This window comes from Megalobrama amblycephala, linkage group LG10, assembly GCF_018812025.1.
Source record: "Megalobrama amblycephala isolate DHTTF-2021 linkage group LG10, ASM1881202v1, whole genome shotgun sequence".
Taxonomy (NCBI): Eukaryota; Metazoa; Chordata; class Actinopteri; order Cypriniformes; family Xenocyprididae; genus Megalobrama; species Megalobrama amblycephala.
The window spans coordinates 14528968-14546577 of NC_063053.1; the positions used below are offsets into that span (position 1 = coordinate 14528968).

The 17610-nt window shown below is 35.7% G+C and overlaps 1 protein-coding gene across 3 annotated transcripts; it reads right to left on the reverse strand.

Annotated features, from left to right (window-relative positions):
• Window positions 1-1049: 1049 nt before the first annotated feature.
• rufy2 (RUN and FYVE domain containing 2) lies at window positions 1050-16727 on the reverse strand. Of its 3 annotated transcripts, XM_048204746.1 has the most exons (19): window positions 16577-16727; window positions 16031-16117; window positions 11811-11984; window positions 11283-11400; window positions 10839-10940; window positions 9193-9316; window positions 9040-9104; window positions 7884-7949; window positions 7712-7781; window positions 7514-7615; window positions 6732-6848; window positions 6464-6631; window positions 6282-6379; window positions 4379-4498; window positions 4135-4264; window positions 3895-3989; window positions 3761-3809; window positions 3523-3603; window positions 1050-2002 (listed from the first exon to the last, which is right to left on the reverse strand). In XM_048204746.1, the coding sequence occupies exons 2-19, from the start codon at window positions 16104-16106 to the stop codon at window positions 1859-1861; spliced, it is 1899 nt and encodes a 632-aa protein (XP_048060703.1). In that variant the 5' UTR covers window positions 16107-16117; window positions 16577-16727; the 3' UTR covers window positions 1050-1858. The 3 variants fall into 3 exon arrangements, with proteins under 3 accessions (XP_048060703.1, XP_048060702.1, XP_048060704.1); XM_048204745.1 differs by lacking the exons at window positions 16031-16117; window positions 16577-16727 and adding an exon at window positions 14125-14668; XM_048204747.1 differs by lacking the exons at window positions 1050-2002; window positions 3523-3603; window positions 3761-3809; ... (3 more) ...; window positions 16031-16117; window positions 16577-16727 and adding exons at window positions 4757-5135; window positions 14125-14668.
• Between the last annotated feature and the right edge of the window lie 883 nt (window positions 16728-17610).

Here is a 17610-nt window from a genome sequence, read left to right on the forward strand (position 1 = left end):
GATCCATTTCTATATTATGCTTTCCAGTACACAAGAAGATTGGTGTAGCTTATTTGAGTTTTGATTTACAACTTTTTACACTACCGTTCAAAAGTTGGGGCTGGTAATGAGTCTCCTCTGCTCATCAAGGCTGCCTTTATTTAATCCAAAATACAATAAAATGGTAATATTGGGAAATATTTTTACAATTTAAAATAACCGTTTTTGGATATATTTTAAAATGAGATTTATTCCTGTGATGGCAAAGCTGAGTTTGCTAGTCTTCAATGTCAAATGATATTCCAGAAATCATTGCTGATTTGGTGCTCAAACTTTATATATATATATATTATACATAATTAGCAATGTTTTAAACAATTATGTTGCTTAACGTTTTTGACGAGACTGATGCATTTTAGGATTTTTTAATTAATAGAAAGTTTAAAAGAACATTTAAAATACAAATCTTTTGCAAATGTCTTTAGTGTCACTTTTGATTGCTTTAACCCCTATAAATCCTACTATATATTTCACAAGACCTCCCAATTATTCACAATCTATATTGGGAGATATAGAATGATAACTGATATTCATATGCATTTTATGCAACTAGTCCTCTATTGTTATAAACGTCTCATTGATTTACATTACAGGCTATCAGAATTTCACACTTTTTTGGAAATATAAATAACAGCAGTTGCACCAAATTGCATATTTTCTCAGTTTGGGCCTCAATAAATTTGAGGTGTTTTTTTTCTCAAGTTTGAACTACATATTCTATATCATACTATTTAAGCCATAAAAGCCTGATATATCAAATATTATACTCAACAAAAAACATACAAAGGTCTAAAGGTTCAATAAACTCTTACATTTAAAAAGAAATGTGATTTTTCGGATTTTTATTACATACATCAGGCTTCACAAGGTTAATGTGTCCTTGCTGAATAAAAGTATTAATAATAATAAAAAAAAAAAAGTCCTGCTGACCCCAGAATGAATGGTAGGGTGTACAGTATGTACTGCTGCGCCTAAATATTAAGGTCCTATAAGATCCATCACACATGACGTGGAATTATAATCAACTTTAGTGGTTTAAGGCATATGTACAGTTTCATACATAAATCTCACATTTAAGTTAACAGTTGTATTTTTTTTTTTTTAGACAAAAGTTAGCACAAATACTCAAAGTGAGTAGTGTTCCAGTTCTGTACCAAGGTAAATCTGCAATTGTGAAATAATACAGTATTGCAGACAAGAAACCTGAACACCATATTCAGAACATAATTTCTGTGCTATTTGACGTGAATCTATCTCCGTCATGCTTGAGTGGCACTGATAACATTTTTACTTGTATATACACACACATTTTTTTGCCCATCAAGATTCAGGGAAATGTGTCAAATCCCTGTTTGTCAGTTTGGCTTGTTATACAGGCACACATGAATGTAAGGTTCTTTCAACTAAATCTGAAATGTAATTGCTCAAGAAATGATATCCCTTTAAACTGCATTTGCTTACTTTTGACTCATGATGAGGAATGAAACCTGTTCACCCGTCATATATCAGAAGTATATTTACAATGCATGGGAGTGTTGTACTAATATAAATAATCTAAATCTCGCAGCACAGACGGAGGGATTAAGAGTCATTAATCCATTTGTAAACATTTCTTTCATTGCGCACAAACACTGCATTGGCCATCTGCACAAGTGCCATTAAGTTTACTCTGTGATAACAGGCCTTTTCCTATGTGAAATGTAAACTTCAAACAGAGAAACGGGTGCATCCATTTTGGTCACTTTGATAACGTGGAACAGCGCAGTGTCCGATTTAAAGCTGATATTGGCCCTTGTGACAGTGTGCTGTTATTTCTATCTTATGTTGCATTGGAGGAGCAGCGCTGGAGGAGCAAAGCGTGGCAGGTGTCACAGACTCTCACGGGTTTGGGTGAAGCAGGGAGCGGCAGCTCGTTATCTGAGCAGGCATTGCAGAAGATCTCCCCACAGTTCCTGCAGTGATGCTGTTCAAACAAAGACAAGCAAGAGATCATGAGAGCTTTCAATTAAAGGGCCAGTAGTCTTTTTTTTATTTTTGTTTTTTGGATCAGACTCAAAATGACTCTTCACAAATGATATTCTGGGATTCATCCAAACAGTTGCTCTGGGGAATTTCCTTTTAGTTATTTTTCATGGCAGAAAAAAATTCATAATCCAGAAGTTTTAGAGTTGAGGCCCATTCACACAAAGGATGATAAATATAATGCTAAAGCTTTGATAGGGAAGTCTGCACTATAACAATAACGACAGAGGAACAATATCAATGTAATCACTTTCAGAAGCTGATAAAACAAAAGCAGTCAGAATCAACCCAGCTTTAAAGAGCTTGAGCATTTAAAATGCCATAACAGAAGCTTGCTTATAAAATATTAGGGGTGTAACAGTACATAAATGACAGTTCGGTATGGGTTCAGTACAGCAGGGGACAATGAATGACTTGCCTGAGGTAAATGTAATGCTATGTGACATTGTTAACAAACTGTTTTATTGATGTCTTTCCATGGTTGAAACACAGATTGAGCAATTACACAAGATATGATACAATTCAGATGTACTGTATCTTTCAACACACCTTCAGTTGTTCATTCTGTAACTAGTATTAAAGAGGAAGAGATGATTGCGTTCACTCGTGCTCCCCGCTGCCGCTTGAACTGAGGCAGCTATACAGCGATCTGTCACACTACATCAAAAAGTGTCTACTTTTTTTTGAATTTTATGAAAAAAAATAACCGATTTTGAAAGAGTACACTTTGTTTCGTTTCGGAATAACAAAACAGAGCTTATTGGTGGTTAATGGAGGTTAAAAGTAGTTAGGCTACAGCGCTGTATTCATCATGTACACATGCGTACCAAACCGTAAGACATGTACCGAAAATTTGCGGGATGAATACGTGTTGGTGTGGGCGCTAATGTAGTTATAGTCTTTATAGATATCGTTCTTAGTTTGAACGGGCCGTAGGGTTCCCCATAAAGTCTCAATGTAACAAAAGTACATCTGAGTGTATTTAAAACAGATTATAAAATAAATAAATAAATAATGTAGGGCGGCAACTTGGTTGAATCCATCAGTTGTTGATTGGTTGGAGGCCGATCTGAATGTGAACTTGCAGTCGACTGTAAGAAAGGGGCGGAGTTTAAGCTGACTAAATGTTTGGGGAAGTCCGGCATACGTCACCAGAGACAAGTGTCTTGTTTCACCGGAAGATCAAGTTTGATTACAGATGAATCATGTATGAATCATTCACAATAAGATCTATAATGTGCATTTAGTTGAATTTTCATTTCATGACGACTTCAAGGTTTGCCATCTCATTCTTTCATTCAAGTGTCATCTAATCCTCATATGGAAATGTTTTCAAGTTCATAAATCCATTATCGTATTTGTGCCAGTGAATTTCTTTATTTAGAGCAGTTGAATTAGTGTGGATCTGTGAGAACTGACAGCAAGCTGTTGTGTGTTACAGAACTGCATTTTGGTTCTGACCTTTCTTCTGGAGATTGAAAATTCCTTCTCACAAAGCTTGCAATGTGTAGCATCTTTGTCCTTCAGCCAGACCTGTCCACCCTGAGATAAATTGTTTATTAATATGAACATGTGGGACAAATGGATTGGTTAAACTTTGATCATTCAGATTACTTTGATATACATCATGGTACATGTCCATAAAAACATATTCCAGGTACTTTTTGTGTTTGTTTTATCTCAACGTTTCAATGCAAACCTGAAGTGCCTTGTTGGCTTCTTTTATATCTTCAATTTTCAACTTTGACCTGAATAAGAAAAATGTGCATATCAGTAAAAGAATAACATGATTTGAAGGCTCATAAATGGAATTGATGTTATAATCGTACGTACTCGCTGAGTTTGCAGCCTAGTTCCTCCAGCGCCTTTTCCTGCTCCTCACAAATTCCCTTCAGCTGCGTGTTTTCATCCTGCAACCTGTGAAACTCCTGAAAGGACAGGAAGATACATCAGAACTCAAGACAGGCATACAGTCAAACAAAAAGATCCACAAAGAAGCATATTAAATGATACAAGCACCTTAGTACTAACACAGATTTATTCCATTATTGAGACAGGAGCAATTTATCTTACTTTTTGGAGTCCGTTGATTTGCTGTGCTTCAGCAGTGAGTTGGGTGATGGTCTCTCGTTCTCTTTCCAATTCATTCTGTAACGTCTGCCGCCAATCCCTCTCTATTTTCAAGTCTGTTTCCAGCTGCGTCCTAAACAAAAAGTGTCAATTAAAACCTTGTCCACTTCCAGCATCTAAATAAATGAGACAATGATTAAATCTAATTCAAAAAGAGCCGCATGAACTTACTCGTTTCAAAACTTACATTTGCTTCTCTCGCTGGACTATCTGCTTTTGGAGACTGTCAGCTTTGTTCGTGAAGTCCTGCTTGAATTTGCGCACCCCATCTTCAGCACTGGCACGTTCCCTCTCGGCATCCTGCAATCTGGTGTAATTCAAACCAACTGGGTAAAACTACGGCTCTGAATGTAATGGAATGGGTGGGAATGTATTGGAACATATGGGATACAAAATAAAAAGATGGCCATAATTCAACAGCCACAATAGAGCGGAAACAAATACAGAGCCAGATGACAGAAACGTTGCGCTGCGGGAAAAGCCAGAAAGCTGAAATGAGTTTGAAATTTCATAAGGGTGAAGCTTACTTTCGATTTTTTGACAAATAATTCACCAAGTAATCAAGTTTAAGTAGTTGAAAACATCAAATTTATTGAAGACTGTGATAAAAGCCATGTTATATTTCTCGTTTCTTTGACTGTTAAATGTTACAGGTAAATAATTATGCTATAGAACCACAAGAAAGATTTGCTCACTAAATAGTATGTGGAAAACAGTAACCATCATCAAATAAAACTTAAAGGGGCTAGTGTAGAACGATCAACTCATCACTTAAGAACACTGCATATCTCCACACAACTAGTGTTAAGTAACAAAGAGCAAATTTATCTTAATATCAGAAGGAAATGTCTTTGACGAGTTTGTATTGGTGCTCGGTATCTGTGCTGGCGCATTTTACAAACGACATAGCAAGAGTTCTTGTCTGGCTGAGTAGGTCTTTGTCGCTATTGGTTGATTGAGGAAAAACATGGAATTAGAGGAAGGGAGAAGATGAGAAAAAAAGAAATGAAAAGGGGAACAAAAGGGGAAAGAGGATGTAAATATCAGTGAATTTCAAATTCATCTCAAAGCTTTAAGAACTTGTTAAGCAGTGCAGTCATAAAACATCAGAAATACGATGGCGGTAAATCAACAGAGAAGAAAGGGAAGGATGATTCATGTGGACAAAGAAGTGGACATGACAGCACCACGTCACCACAAGAAAATAACACAAATGCTAAAGGATGGGCGGTTAGATGAGAGAAAGCCATTCAATGAGCCTTCAAGTCAAATCAAGCATGCAAAGTCCTTTACGTGCTATCAGGTATCTAGACGCTCGGAAAACCAGTTCTACCGATGAAACAAAAGCACTGATGTACACTGACACCATCAGTGTACACTAATTTGATTTAGTCTATAAAAGCAGATATCATTTCCTGAAATGCATTTACGCTACTGTTCAAACATTTGGTCTCTGTAAGATTTTTAGAAATTGCTCACCAAGGCTGCATTTAATTGGTCAAAAATACAGTCAAAACAGTGATATTGTGAAATAATTTTAGAATTTAAAATAACTGCTTTTTATTTTAATATATTTTAAAATGTAATTTATTCCTGTGATGGCAAAGCTGAATTTTCAGCAGCCATTACTCCAGTTTTCAGCATCACATGAAATCATTCTTGATGTTTTTTTTGGGTTTTTTTTTTTAGGAACTTTGATGAACATAAACAGCATTAATAGAAATAGAAACGTTTTGTAACATCATAAATGATTTTATGGTCACTTTTGATAAATTGAATGTGTCCTTGCTGAATAAAAGTAGTAATTTCCTTAAAAAACAAAGAAACGGAACTTCTGAACAGTAGTGTATATTGTATTATCTGCAAAACAAAAGATTCCTTAAACTATGAACTGACCACAAATGTTTTTGGATAAAAGTTTTTATATACATTGTATTAATACAAGGTTAGAAATCAGGCTAAACAAAATTAATATTTAAACACTTGAAACACTCAAAAACGATTGAAAATGCTCTGAATGCACTTCAGGAATATGATGACTCAACGTTACGCTCGACATGATCGAAAATAAATTAGGAACTGCTTCTTACCTTTGCTCTAGTTGTTTCATGGTTGCCGTTATTTGATTGGTCTTCTCCTCCAACCGTGCGATCATGTCATTTTTTTGTCTCATGCTGTCATCTGAAGACTGTTGATGATTATAAATAGCTTGATTACAACATACTTTAACCACAAACTTTGAAGAACAGACACTTAATAAAATATGATTTACCTGCATTTTTTGGTACATCTCCACATTGATGGCTTTAACTTCATCTAACTGGTGCCGAAGCCCAATCAGAGTGTCTTGTTTTTCATGGATGTCCTTTTCTAACAGTTTCATGGCCATCTCCATCTCCTGCTTCATGCTCACCTGCACAACCAGCTCGTTCTCCACATCCTTGAACACACAGATACATTCAAAAACAGGTTTGACCCCTTTAAGTCCAAGTGCCATCGCACAATCTGAACAACAGATACATATTTATATAAACACAGACCTGTCTGAGCTGACATTCCTCTTTTAGTTGGCGTCTTGCCTCGTTGTACATTGCATCCAGGCCCTGCCTTGACTGCTTGTACGTATCCAGCTCACAGTTCAAATCTCCTTCTGTAATCTGAATAGAGAGTAAATAGTGCATATAGTATATGCCTCGCACATCGACTGTGAAATTCAACAATTATCATCATGTTTTAAAAGGCATGTTTTTTTATTATCATGTTTTCAGAAGGCAAAAGGGGTGATAATGAGATGATAAAGTTCAGGGAATATATATTTAAAAAAAAAAAATTCTAAATATTTTCCAGATTATATTTTATACACATTTATAATATTCTCTATGATAAGGGAGGATTTTGGGGATCATAAAAACTGAAATTATATTTTTCAGGGACACATAATATAAAGTTTATGAGAATTTAAATATTTAAAAAAGAGAGTTTGTGCACATTAACTACTATCTGCCTTTCTGAATCCTGTAGTAGCAGATGACTGCTGTATACAATATGTACAGTATACAAAGAACTAACAGAGCTGGACAATGACATCACTGTTTTCTGTAGAACTGCTTACAGATGAAATGAACTAATTTAATTGCTAATTTAATAATTGATGATCTTTACAACAGAACTGAATCAACACTGAAATGACTTCAGCTGAACAACAGCTGAAATGCATCATTTTCCTGTTATCACTGTAAAGCTGCTTCGAAACAATCTGTATTGTATAAAGCGCTATATAAATAAAGGTGACTTGACAAACATAAAAAACATACGACAATACCTCAAGACGCTGTTGTGCTTTCATAAAAATGACAGAATTTTCTGTTCTGAGTTGGTGGTTCTCTTCCTGTAGTTTGATTATGTTGTTTTTTGCTATTGCCAACTGCAATAAAAATTTAAAAAAAAGGTGACAACAGAAAAGTCAGTATTGAATATTTCTATTCCACACATCACTTATTTTTCTGAAATCAAACAGTACCTCTTCAATGAGTTTGGAGTTGGATTTTTCTAACGACTCCACGCGTCCCTGTAAGCCTTGAACTGTAGAACTTAAAAGACAAAGTTTTTCGACAAACTTCATTAGCACTAATAAAGCAATAATCATTCATCTTAAATGCAGTATATAAGCTTTAGAAAGAGCAAGAACTTACTTCAACTGTCTATTTAATTCTTCTACATAATTCTTCTGATCCAAAATAGCTGCAATTTGCCCATTTCTATTCAAAACATATTTATGATAGTTATTCATACAGAGTAATACATTAAGGTTATTATAATGATTTAATGTAATTAATTAATCACACTTTTATACCACGTAAATGTCCCTTCACATTTAAAGGTGCCCTAGATTCAAAAATTGAATTTACACCGGCATAGTTGAATAACAAGACTTCAGTACATGGAAATGACATACAGTGAGTCTCAAACTCCATTGTTTCGTCCTTCTTATATAAATCTCATTTGTTTAAAAGACCTCCGAAGAACAGGCAAATCTCAACATAACACTGACTGTTACGTAACAGTCGGGGTGTACACCCCCAATATTTGCATATGCCAGCCCATGTTTCCAACATTATGAAAGGCATTAGACAAGGGCAGAACGTCTGGATGTGCACAGCTGAATCAACAGACTAGGTAAGCAAGCAAGGACAATAGCAAAAAATGGCAGATGGAGCAATAATAACTGACATGATCCATGATAACATGATATTTTTAGTGATATTTGTAAATTATCTTTCTAAATGTTTCATTAGCATGTTGCTAATGTACTGTTAAATGTGGTTAAATTTACCATTGTTTCTTAAGAGCCGTCGCTATTTTCATTATTAAACACTTGCAGTCTGTATAATGCATAAACACAACTTCATTCTTTATAAATCTCTCCAACAGTGTAGCATTAGCCGTTAGCCACGGAGCATAGCCTCAAACTCATTCAGAATCAATGTAAACATCCAAATAAACACTGTTCTTACGCGATTAGACATGCTGCATGACAAACACTTTGTAAAGATCCATTTTGAGGGTTATATTAGCTGTTTGAACTTTTTTTATGTTGTTTAAGGCAAGCACGAGCTCTTGGGGCGTGGAGCATGAGATTTAAAGGGCCACACACCCTGAATCGGCTCATTTCTAATTATGCCCCAAAATAGGCAGTTAAAAAAATTAATAAAAAAAAATCTATGGGTATTTTGAGCTGAAACTTCACAGACACATTCAGGGGACACCTTAGACTTATATTACATCTTTTAAAAAAAAGTTCTAGGGCACCTTTAAGTAAGTTGTCTACCAAGTACAGATTTTTTTTACCTTTCTTCACTTCTATAGTCATCAATGTCATTCTTCAAGTACATGGAGAAATCTATTACGCCAACCTGTGGATTCCAATACAAGGCGTTAATATTTCTCAAACAGAAGCTAGATCCCAGATTATTAAAAATGGCCAATATACAATGTTCATACTTGTGTATCAAGGTCCTCGCCCTTCACGCATAAGTTGGCATCTATGACGTTAAGTCCCACCAGGAGACCAACGATGACGGCTCCCTCCTCCTCCAGCATCACTGCTGAGTTCTCATAGAACTCACTGCAAATGAACACACAAACGTACTGACATTTATCATCGGTTATGAGTGTCAAAAGTTAGATCAAAAGATAGATTCTGTAGATAGATAAAGACAATTTTCTATGATCTAAATTCTGGCTCCATTTATTCATAATCTGAAAACAAACCTCTAAAGAATCCACATGGTCTATATACATATCCTTGCCTCATATTGATCATGTGTTGTTTTTCCATTGTAAAAATTGCATTATGTAGAATTTGTTCCTATGATGCACAATGATATTACATTTGATATTACAATGATATTTAACTGTGTACTACTGTTTCATTATTTTAGTTCTGAGTGTCACAGAATGTGTAAAGGTAATACATTTATAACTAATATTTATTCTTGTCTTTTAATAGACCATTCGGGTGTTTGCAAACAGCGATGACATATTTTGTGGGCGGATCCGATCTGGTGGCAGAAAACGACAGTGCTACAGTTCTAGCCATGGAACAAAAGAGTAAAAAAGGTAATAATTTTAATTTTAGAACTCATTATTCTGACTTTTTTCCCCTTGCAATTCCAAGTTTATATCTCACAATTCTAAAAAGAAAAATTGCGAGATATAAACTCAATATTCTGCCTTTTTTCCTCAGAATCGTGATATAAACGCGCAATTGTGAAATAAAAATGTTATTGGTTTGAATGTTATCCATGTAAAATGTTATAGGTTTAAATATTATTTCATGCTTTAACTGTAAGGCTAATACATTATGCCCCTTATGAACTGCATATGTGAATATCATGTAGATCGTTTGCGTTTAGCTTCAAAATGGCATCTTCGACCACAGTATTCTGTAAAAATGAAGCCCATCTTTTTTTGCTTTCCGATTCTGACATCCAAAGGCACAAATCATTTTTTCACTTATTCTGTGGACATTGCACATTTTCCTACACTTGTTACCACTGTTTTTCTGCCACCACAATGCGCGCGCAGCTGCAGTGGCATAACTGTGGCGTCAGCCCCCAAATGGTCTATTATAGTCATAACTAGCAAAAAATGTATTATGGTTTCCACACAAATACTAAGCAGCACAACTGTTTTCAACATTGATAATAACAAGAAATGTTTCTTGAGCAGCAAATCAGCATATTAGAATAATTCAGCTTTGCCATCATAGAAATAAATTCCATTTTAAAATATATTAAATTAGAAACCAGATATTTAAAATTGTAATAATATTTCACAATATAACTTTTACTGTATTTCTGATCAAATAAATGCAGGAATAATAAAAAATGACCACAAACATTTAATTAATAGTGTATATATGAAAACTGTACTTTTAAATCTCAATCAGCAGAAGCAGAAGAGCTTTTATTAGACAGCTTCATGTGATGCACACCCTCTAGCGAGCACAGCGCACTAACCTTTGATGCCCAAGCAGGAAACACAAAACTAGTTTGTCTTAGGCATCTTTTCACTTATCTAATCATCAATTTTCCACCACAACTATTTTTTTAAGGGTACTGAATGTAAAAAAAAAAAAAACTAACCTAAGTATATCTTTCCTGGTAATGAGGAGACGGAGGTAATCTGCTAATTTCTTCTGCATCAGCGCCAGTCTCAGCCATGCTCTGGCTCTTCCCAGAGGCGTCCTAACAAACACATACAACCATTTTCAGACAGATAGACAGACAGACAGTGAAGTGCATGACTCTGGAAATAGGCTTAACTTGCAGTTGCAAGTTTCAGTTTTATCAAGGAACTAGAACCGAAATTTGCACTTCCCTATTTTGAATGGCACATCTTAGTGTACTGGGGAATGAGTGTGAGAAAGCATATGTATATTTATAATAAAGTGGACTTGATTGATAGTGGATCTGCTTTTGTATTAGAGTCTTTAAAAGATTAATTTAGACAAAATTAAAACACTTCAGATTTGTGTGCAATCTATTCAATGTAAATGTAAGGCCAAAAATTGTTAGTCCTGCACATACTTAAGGCCAGGAAGGTCCCGCACACTGGCTGCGATTTCGCCTGCTTCTGGGCACAGCTTCTCAACCATCTCCAGAGGCCCCCACAACGACTTGTTGTAACCAAGAAACGATTTCTTCACTGGGAGATGGAGACCAACGTGTTTGTTAAACAACTCAGGGCTATGATCTGGCGTACAGAGCATGCAAAGATTTTGATGAAACGCCATTCGAAACATTATTCAAATTTTGTGGCAGAGCTGGCTCACTGGACAAGAACTTCAGTTGATCTGACAGCTGAGAGTAAAAAAAAAAAAAAAAAAAGCATTTCCTCATTTTCTATTATAAGGTTACATGGCAAAGCATAGTTGCTACTAATCTTCTGGTCCCTAAGAATAACACTAGCATAGGCCTATGGAAATATATAAGAGATATTGATAACACTAAATCAGACAGCTATCCTACCAAAAAGCAAGCATGTAAGAACTTTAAATGATAACTGGTTAACAGATGGTTCTTTGTGGCTGGCTGTCTGACGATAGTTGAACATACCTTTGAGACCGTGCTTCAGGCAGTGCTCCATGACAACAAAGAACTGTTGCAGTGGCGGATAGTCAGAGTCCAGAGTTCGTCCAAAGCTCAGAGCTGACTCGATCAGGCCTTTGATGCTAAGCTTAGCCATATTAAGCAAGTTTGCTCGTTCCATTGCCATAGGATCTCGAAAGGCTAAAAGACACACAGCCCACAGACAAATATATATCATACCAAAAATTATATCATTATAGTCAAAAAGTTCTTGTTGTTCAAGAAGAACATTTAAAAAAAAACAACAACAACAACAATCACACTAAACTCATCACAGCACTTAAACCTCTGGCTGTTTGCTTAGGACTAACATGTGACCACACTTTGAATTGTTGAGTTTAAATTTTAACAAACCCTTAAAGTGCTTTAACTGTCATTCACCAGTCCTTTACAGCAGCACTGTCAAAAAGCAGTGCTTTTTATGTTTTGTGTTTACTGCACAAATGAATGTAAGTTGTATACTTGTCAGTTTTGACTAATCAGCGATACGTCAGATCCTGTTTTAACCATCAGGCTAATCAATAATTCTTATGCAAACATATTTAGACAGGCTCTGTTTAACAAACATGCTGGCACTGGTAATCTACTTCCCTCTTATGTTGCTGGTTCCCATTGCCACTTTATCTGGTTTAAGAGAATGAAACTTCCATCAGACTTCTGGGGTAAATAACTTTAACAATAATATGTAATTTAAATAATTTATCCTCGTATTATTATTATTATATATTATTATATTATATAATATCTTTTCCTATTATTGTTATTATTTAGTGGATCTGCTTTTGTATTAAGTCTTTGAAAGATTAATTTAGACAAAATTAAAACATTGTAGATTTGTGTGCAAACTTATCAATAACTATATGTCATTGGTCATGAGAGGGGGACAAATACTAATCATGACAAATCAACAGCATACTGATTTGACTGACATGTCCATCACACCAATAAAAAAAAACAAATAAATAAAAAATAAAAACATTATGCATATCAACTGTATGAATGGCCTGGTGCGTAGTAGTTATAAAACACCTAGATTTATTATATGCACAAATGAATACAAACCAATAAGGCACTGTTCATGACATCATGCCATTATGACATCATTTGGAAAATTATGTATGGCAAGCCATTTTAGCATGTTCCTTAAAACTAGCTATTATATATTTTTGTTTGACCATGCACATGGAAATTTGGCTGATCTTTGATGTGACAGCAACGCCAAGTTGATTCTGAGCTAATTTGATCCAATATTTATTGTTTTTTAAAAATGTGGTAGATTTATGTAGCAAATGGGAAGCGACAAAATTATTGACTATATGTTGAGACAAAGGTCTTGTTTATGTTTTTCAGTTTTGCTCAAGGTAATTAAAGCAACAGTTTTTCATTAATGGAAGAATATGTAAAAAAATTGGTATTTGGTGTAAAACAAACAAACAAAAATAAACATCCTAACTACTGTTGTGGTTAAAGGCACAATAATTAACATGATAAATAGCTGGCTGATTTTTCCATTTGTTGACATGACATGGTTAGATTCAGATTATAAATATCATATATTAAGTTGGGTGTCCACCTTAGAGATAATCACCATATTTATAATGAAACCACATTTAAAAATATGATATTATAATAAAATATATTTCTGTTACTACTGTAAAGCTATATTAAATTATGTCCTTCAATTCTTTCAGAATCTTTACTTTTAAATAATATCTATATTTTTAATGACATATTTATTGAACAAAAATAAATTATTTATCAAAATAATCAGAAAATAGTAGGGCTGGGCTGATAAGCCACGCAATATCACGTTCATATCGCAGATGAATCGCCTTCGATAATGAACGCGATATTTGCGTGGCTTATCAGTGAACTACGGCTCTGTCTGTTAAATGGCGCTCCATTTGAAAGCAGGTGATGGCGATTTAGCGGTAATCAGGGAACCGGCTTTACTGACGAAATGCGCGTGAGAATCGCATGCGATATATCGCCCAGCCCTAGAAAATAGTACAAACTGCTAAACTGGTTGATTTTGAACAAGTATAACTTACAAGTATTAACTTGACACCTCTTAGCAACAATTGTAATACAAATGCAATATTAATTACAACTAACTGGACATGAATTGGTATTTATATTAATTATTAGTCAATAAAAATTACTAGAAACAAAAAAACAGCTTCTTGTTAGTTTGCAGCCATAATTGTTAATATGGCTTGCCATACATGTAACGTTAGGCTACATCTGAACAACACGGGCTTTAATGTCATCCATAACCTACCCTTGGCACCCCATTCTTCTGAAAAGGGCGATGTTTTAGGCTCTATCACTTTAGGCAGGACGTGAATGCCACCCGAGAATGTTTCTGACGCTTTTCTGGCTAAAGCGAATATGGGCGCCTGCCATCTCCCGTCTCCAGATTTCATGGCAGCGCTGCTCGCTTTCTCACCGGCCGATTTATCCTCCTGCAATCTGAGGATACCGAACACTTGCGCTCTCTCTTTGTTGCTCTCTGCTTCCGCCAACACAAGGTCCTGTTCTGCAGGTGTCGCCATCGTTAAAGTGAATATTATTCAGTTTAGGATAATGCTTCACCTAACAACCACGGGGGTGATGTGTTGAGCGGCATTGATAAACAGTTAACGACGGAATTCAAGCGCTTTCCCATGTGATGTTCCTTGTCAACGCCCCAGAGGCGACGTATTTTTTCTATTCATATGGTCATCATATCTTTGGAGAACAAATAGCTAGATTGTAGATTTGTTTACACCCGAGCACTCCGGTACGATCCGTCTGCAGCAAAGGGGTGGTGTCAAAACATTAAAAAGACGTAATTCAGTGGAAGAGTATGGATATACTACCCTCTACCGCTTGTATGGAACATTGTCCTGGAAAATTATGAAATAATCACTGGTTGGCAGTTTTAACACATAATATTTCTTAAATTATCATGTTTATCGTAATAATGGGGGAATTAATTGTTTCGTTCGTGAAAGAATCTGTGTTTTTGAAGTGAAAATTTTTTCTCCTCCACTTGCACGCACTGACATCATTCCTTTCTTCAAAGACAAAATCGAAACAAAATCGCTTAGCAAGCACATTTAAATAAATTATAGGCTACTCTACTTTTATACTTTACAGTAGTGTGAAAAACACTAGGCCACAAGATTGGAGCGTTCCATTTATCCTCAGAAGTGGGAAATTCCTCGTTCCCAGTTAGAACTTTGAACTGGAACTCCCCCTCAAGTTGGAAACTCGGGAGAAAAGCAACAACCCCAACTTCAGAATCCAATATGGCTGCTCAGAGCATCACCCATAGTGAAACAGTATATTGTTTATTAGCACTTATGTTTTTTCTGTCTCAGAAACTCAGTGGTGCACACATAGCCTACTATCCAACATTTACTTGTGGACATGATGCTTTCTATACAGCATTTATGTGCAAAAAAAATGATGTGTTTGCATTCCAAAAGAGCAAGAACAACAAAGGTTTGCCTGGATGCATCCATCTTAGCTTTCTGACCTGTTTACTGGAAGGAAGTCAACTCAAGTGTGACATCATATCCAGCTCCAACATCCCTCTTCCGAGGTAAATGGAATGCAGCATATGTCCAAATTCATAGCATTCAAAAGCGAAAAGTACCCTAATGATGGCTCAAACAAGTCACTTTCATACCAAGCACCTTTCTTTTTGTCAATGCTTTGTGGCCAACTTGAACCCAGAGCAAAATCTTTCCTGAAAAATTCCTGATTGTGTGGATTCCTACTGAAATTACTGGATTTCATCCATGAAAATTCACCAAACAATAGTAAATGTGTCCCTACCTTAACAAGGTAGCCGCAGAAAGGGCCACTGAACAAATCAATAACTAATTTTAGTGAACTCTTTAGTTATTCAAATAACTGGGATGAATCAAAATCCCCACTATAATTTTTAGTTAATTAATAAAAAGTGTCTCCTTTTTATTAAGTGTTACTCCAACAGTTCTCACACTGAAGAATTCTTTAAAATGAATGAACGTGAACAACCTCTGCTGACAACCACCTGACTGGTGCTGACTCAGGATTATTCTCCTTGTAGACTATGAGCGTCTCCAGTTACAACAGTGAAGGTTTGCAGTTCCAAACAACTATAACTTATATACTTTGTATATTTTAACTTAGTATATTAAGCTTTGGAGGCTTACCTTGACTGTAGGCCAAACGCTCCATACTTTCGCTATGGGTGATGCCCCATCGGTGAAGGCTCTGGGGGGAATACATGACTGGATCCACTGAACACAGACAACATACTTGGTTCTCATTGGGTGGTTAACATTTAAGCATCGCTTGTACAAGTTTAACAGAACTAATAGCATTCCTTTTGTCATTTATCCATAACTGATTGAAATGTTGCAGAAAATAAAAGCTGATGGTCATACTGCTGTATACATTTGATGACCTACATCACAAACTCAACATGTTTCTGTTGTTTACTGCTGATCTGCTCTCAGGGTCTGGCTATCATATGACTCTGATTTCCTGCACCAGTGTCCCACCTCACATAGAAGGAAATGTATGCACATTCAGTCTAAACAGACAAAACACCTTAAGATTTCAGTGCACATAACATTTAGAGCGAATCACAACATGAAATCAAACACCTTATGCTTTGTCATCTTGGCATCTCTGACTACTGCTTTAAAATGTTACTGAATCACTCATAGGTGCTGAGCAAAATAGTATACACTTACCCCTGTTAGACCTACACCCTTTGCTGGTGTTCTGCTGGTACTATTGGGTCGAGAGAGCTGACCTATGCCTGTTAGGTGAGGTGCAACCATTTGCTGCATTAGCAGGCAGTGGGGAGGAGATGTCTCTCGCTGGAACAGCACAGTGCAGGGGCAGAGGCGGTCAAACAAAGGGGGCGGGACATGTGAACACTCTGGTCAGCCAATAAGTGAGGAGCTGCAGGCTACTCAGGAAGTGAGATTCTGAATGATACTAACTACACTGCCAGGATATGAATGAGCACATGAATGTGACAGGCATGCCACAGACTATTATGCATAATCCTTTTTAGCATATTGCAACTGCATTTTGTGTGATGATTTTATGTAAATGGATGCACAATTCACAGAAATTAATGAATATATTCTACTATTCAAAGGTTTGGGAAAGAAATAATGCTTCTATTCAGCAAGAATGCATTAAACTATGAAGCTTATTGGTAAAATTAGAACATTATATTAATCAAATAATCCTGAAAAACATCATGGTTTTCAAAACATGTTTTCAGCATTGATAATAATAGGAAATGCTTATTGAGCACCAAAATCAGCATATTAGAATGATTTCTGAAGGATCATGTGACACTGAAGACTGGAGTAATGATGCTGAAAATTCAGCTTTGCCATTACAGGAATAAATTACATTTTCAAATATATTAAAACAGAAAACCTATTTTAAATTGTAATAATATTTCACAATATTACTATTTTTACTTTTTGACTATTAAATAAATGTCTTGTCTTTGTGAGCATAAGAGACTTTTTATATAATATAAAGGCAGTATAGGAAGTGGAGGGTATTTCCAGGAGGGTAATGCCATCTGTGATCAGCATTTTCCCCCTCCTCCTTTCTGCTTTTGGCTGTTCAGATTTGTCATGATAAAACTGCAAAAGGGGGAAATTCTCAGGTTGACCTTAAATTAACTAATCTGATCTTGTACCTATACAATCTTACTCTGTCTTTATTAAATAAATGCCAAGACTTCCATGAAATTCAG

What these genes read in the sequence shown, in the direction of transcription:
- rufy2 (XM_048204745.1), bottom strand. Translation starts at nt 14,398, where the DNA reads ATGGCGACACCTGCAGAACAGGACCTTGTGTTGGCGGAAGCAGAGAGC. An exon ending in CCTGAAGCACGGTCTCAAAG is followed by an intron (nt 11,401 to 11,810) that starts GTATGTTCAACT and finishes TCCATCTCCCAG; the next exon opens with TGAAGAAATCGTTTCTTGGT. An exon ending in TTTCAATCTCCAGAAGAAAG is followed by an intron (nt 2,003 to 3,522) that starts GTCAGAACCAAA and finishes TTGTTTGAACAG; the next exon opens with CATCACTGCAGGAACTGTGG.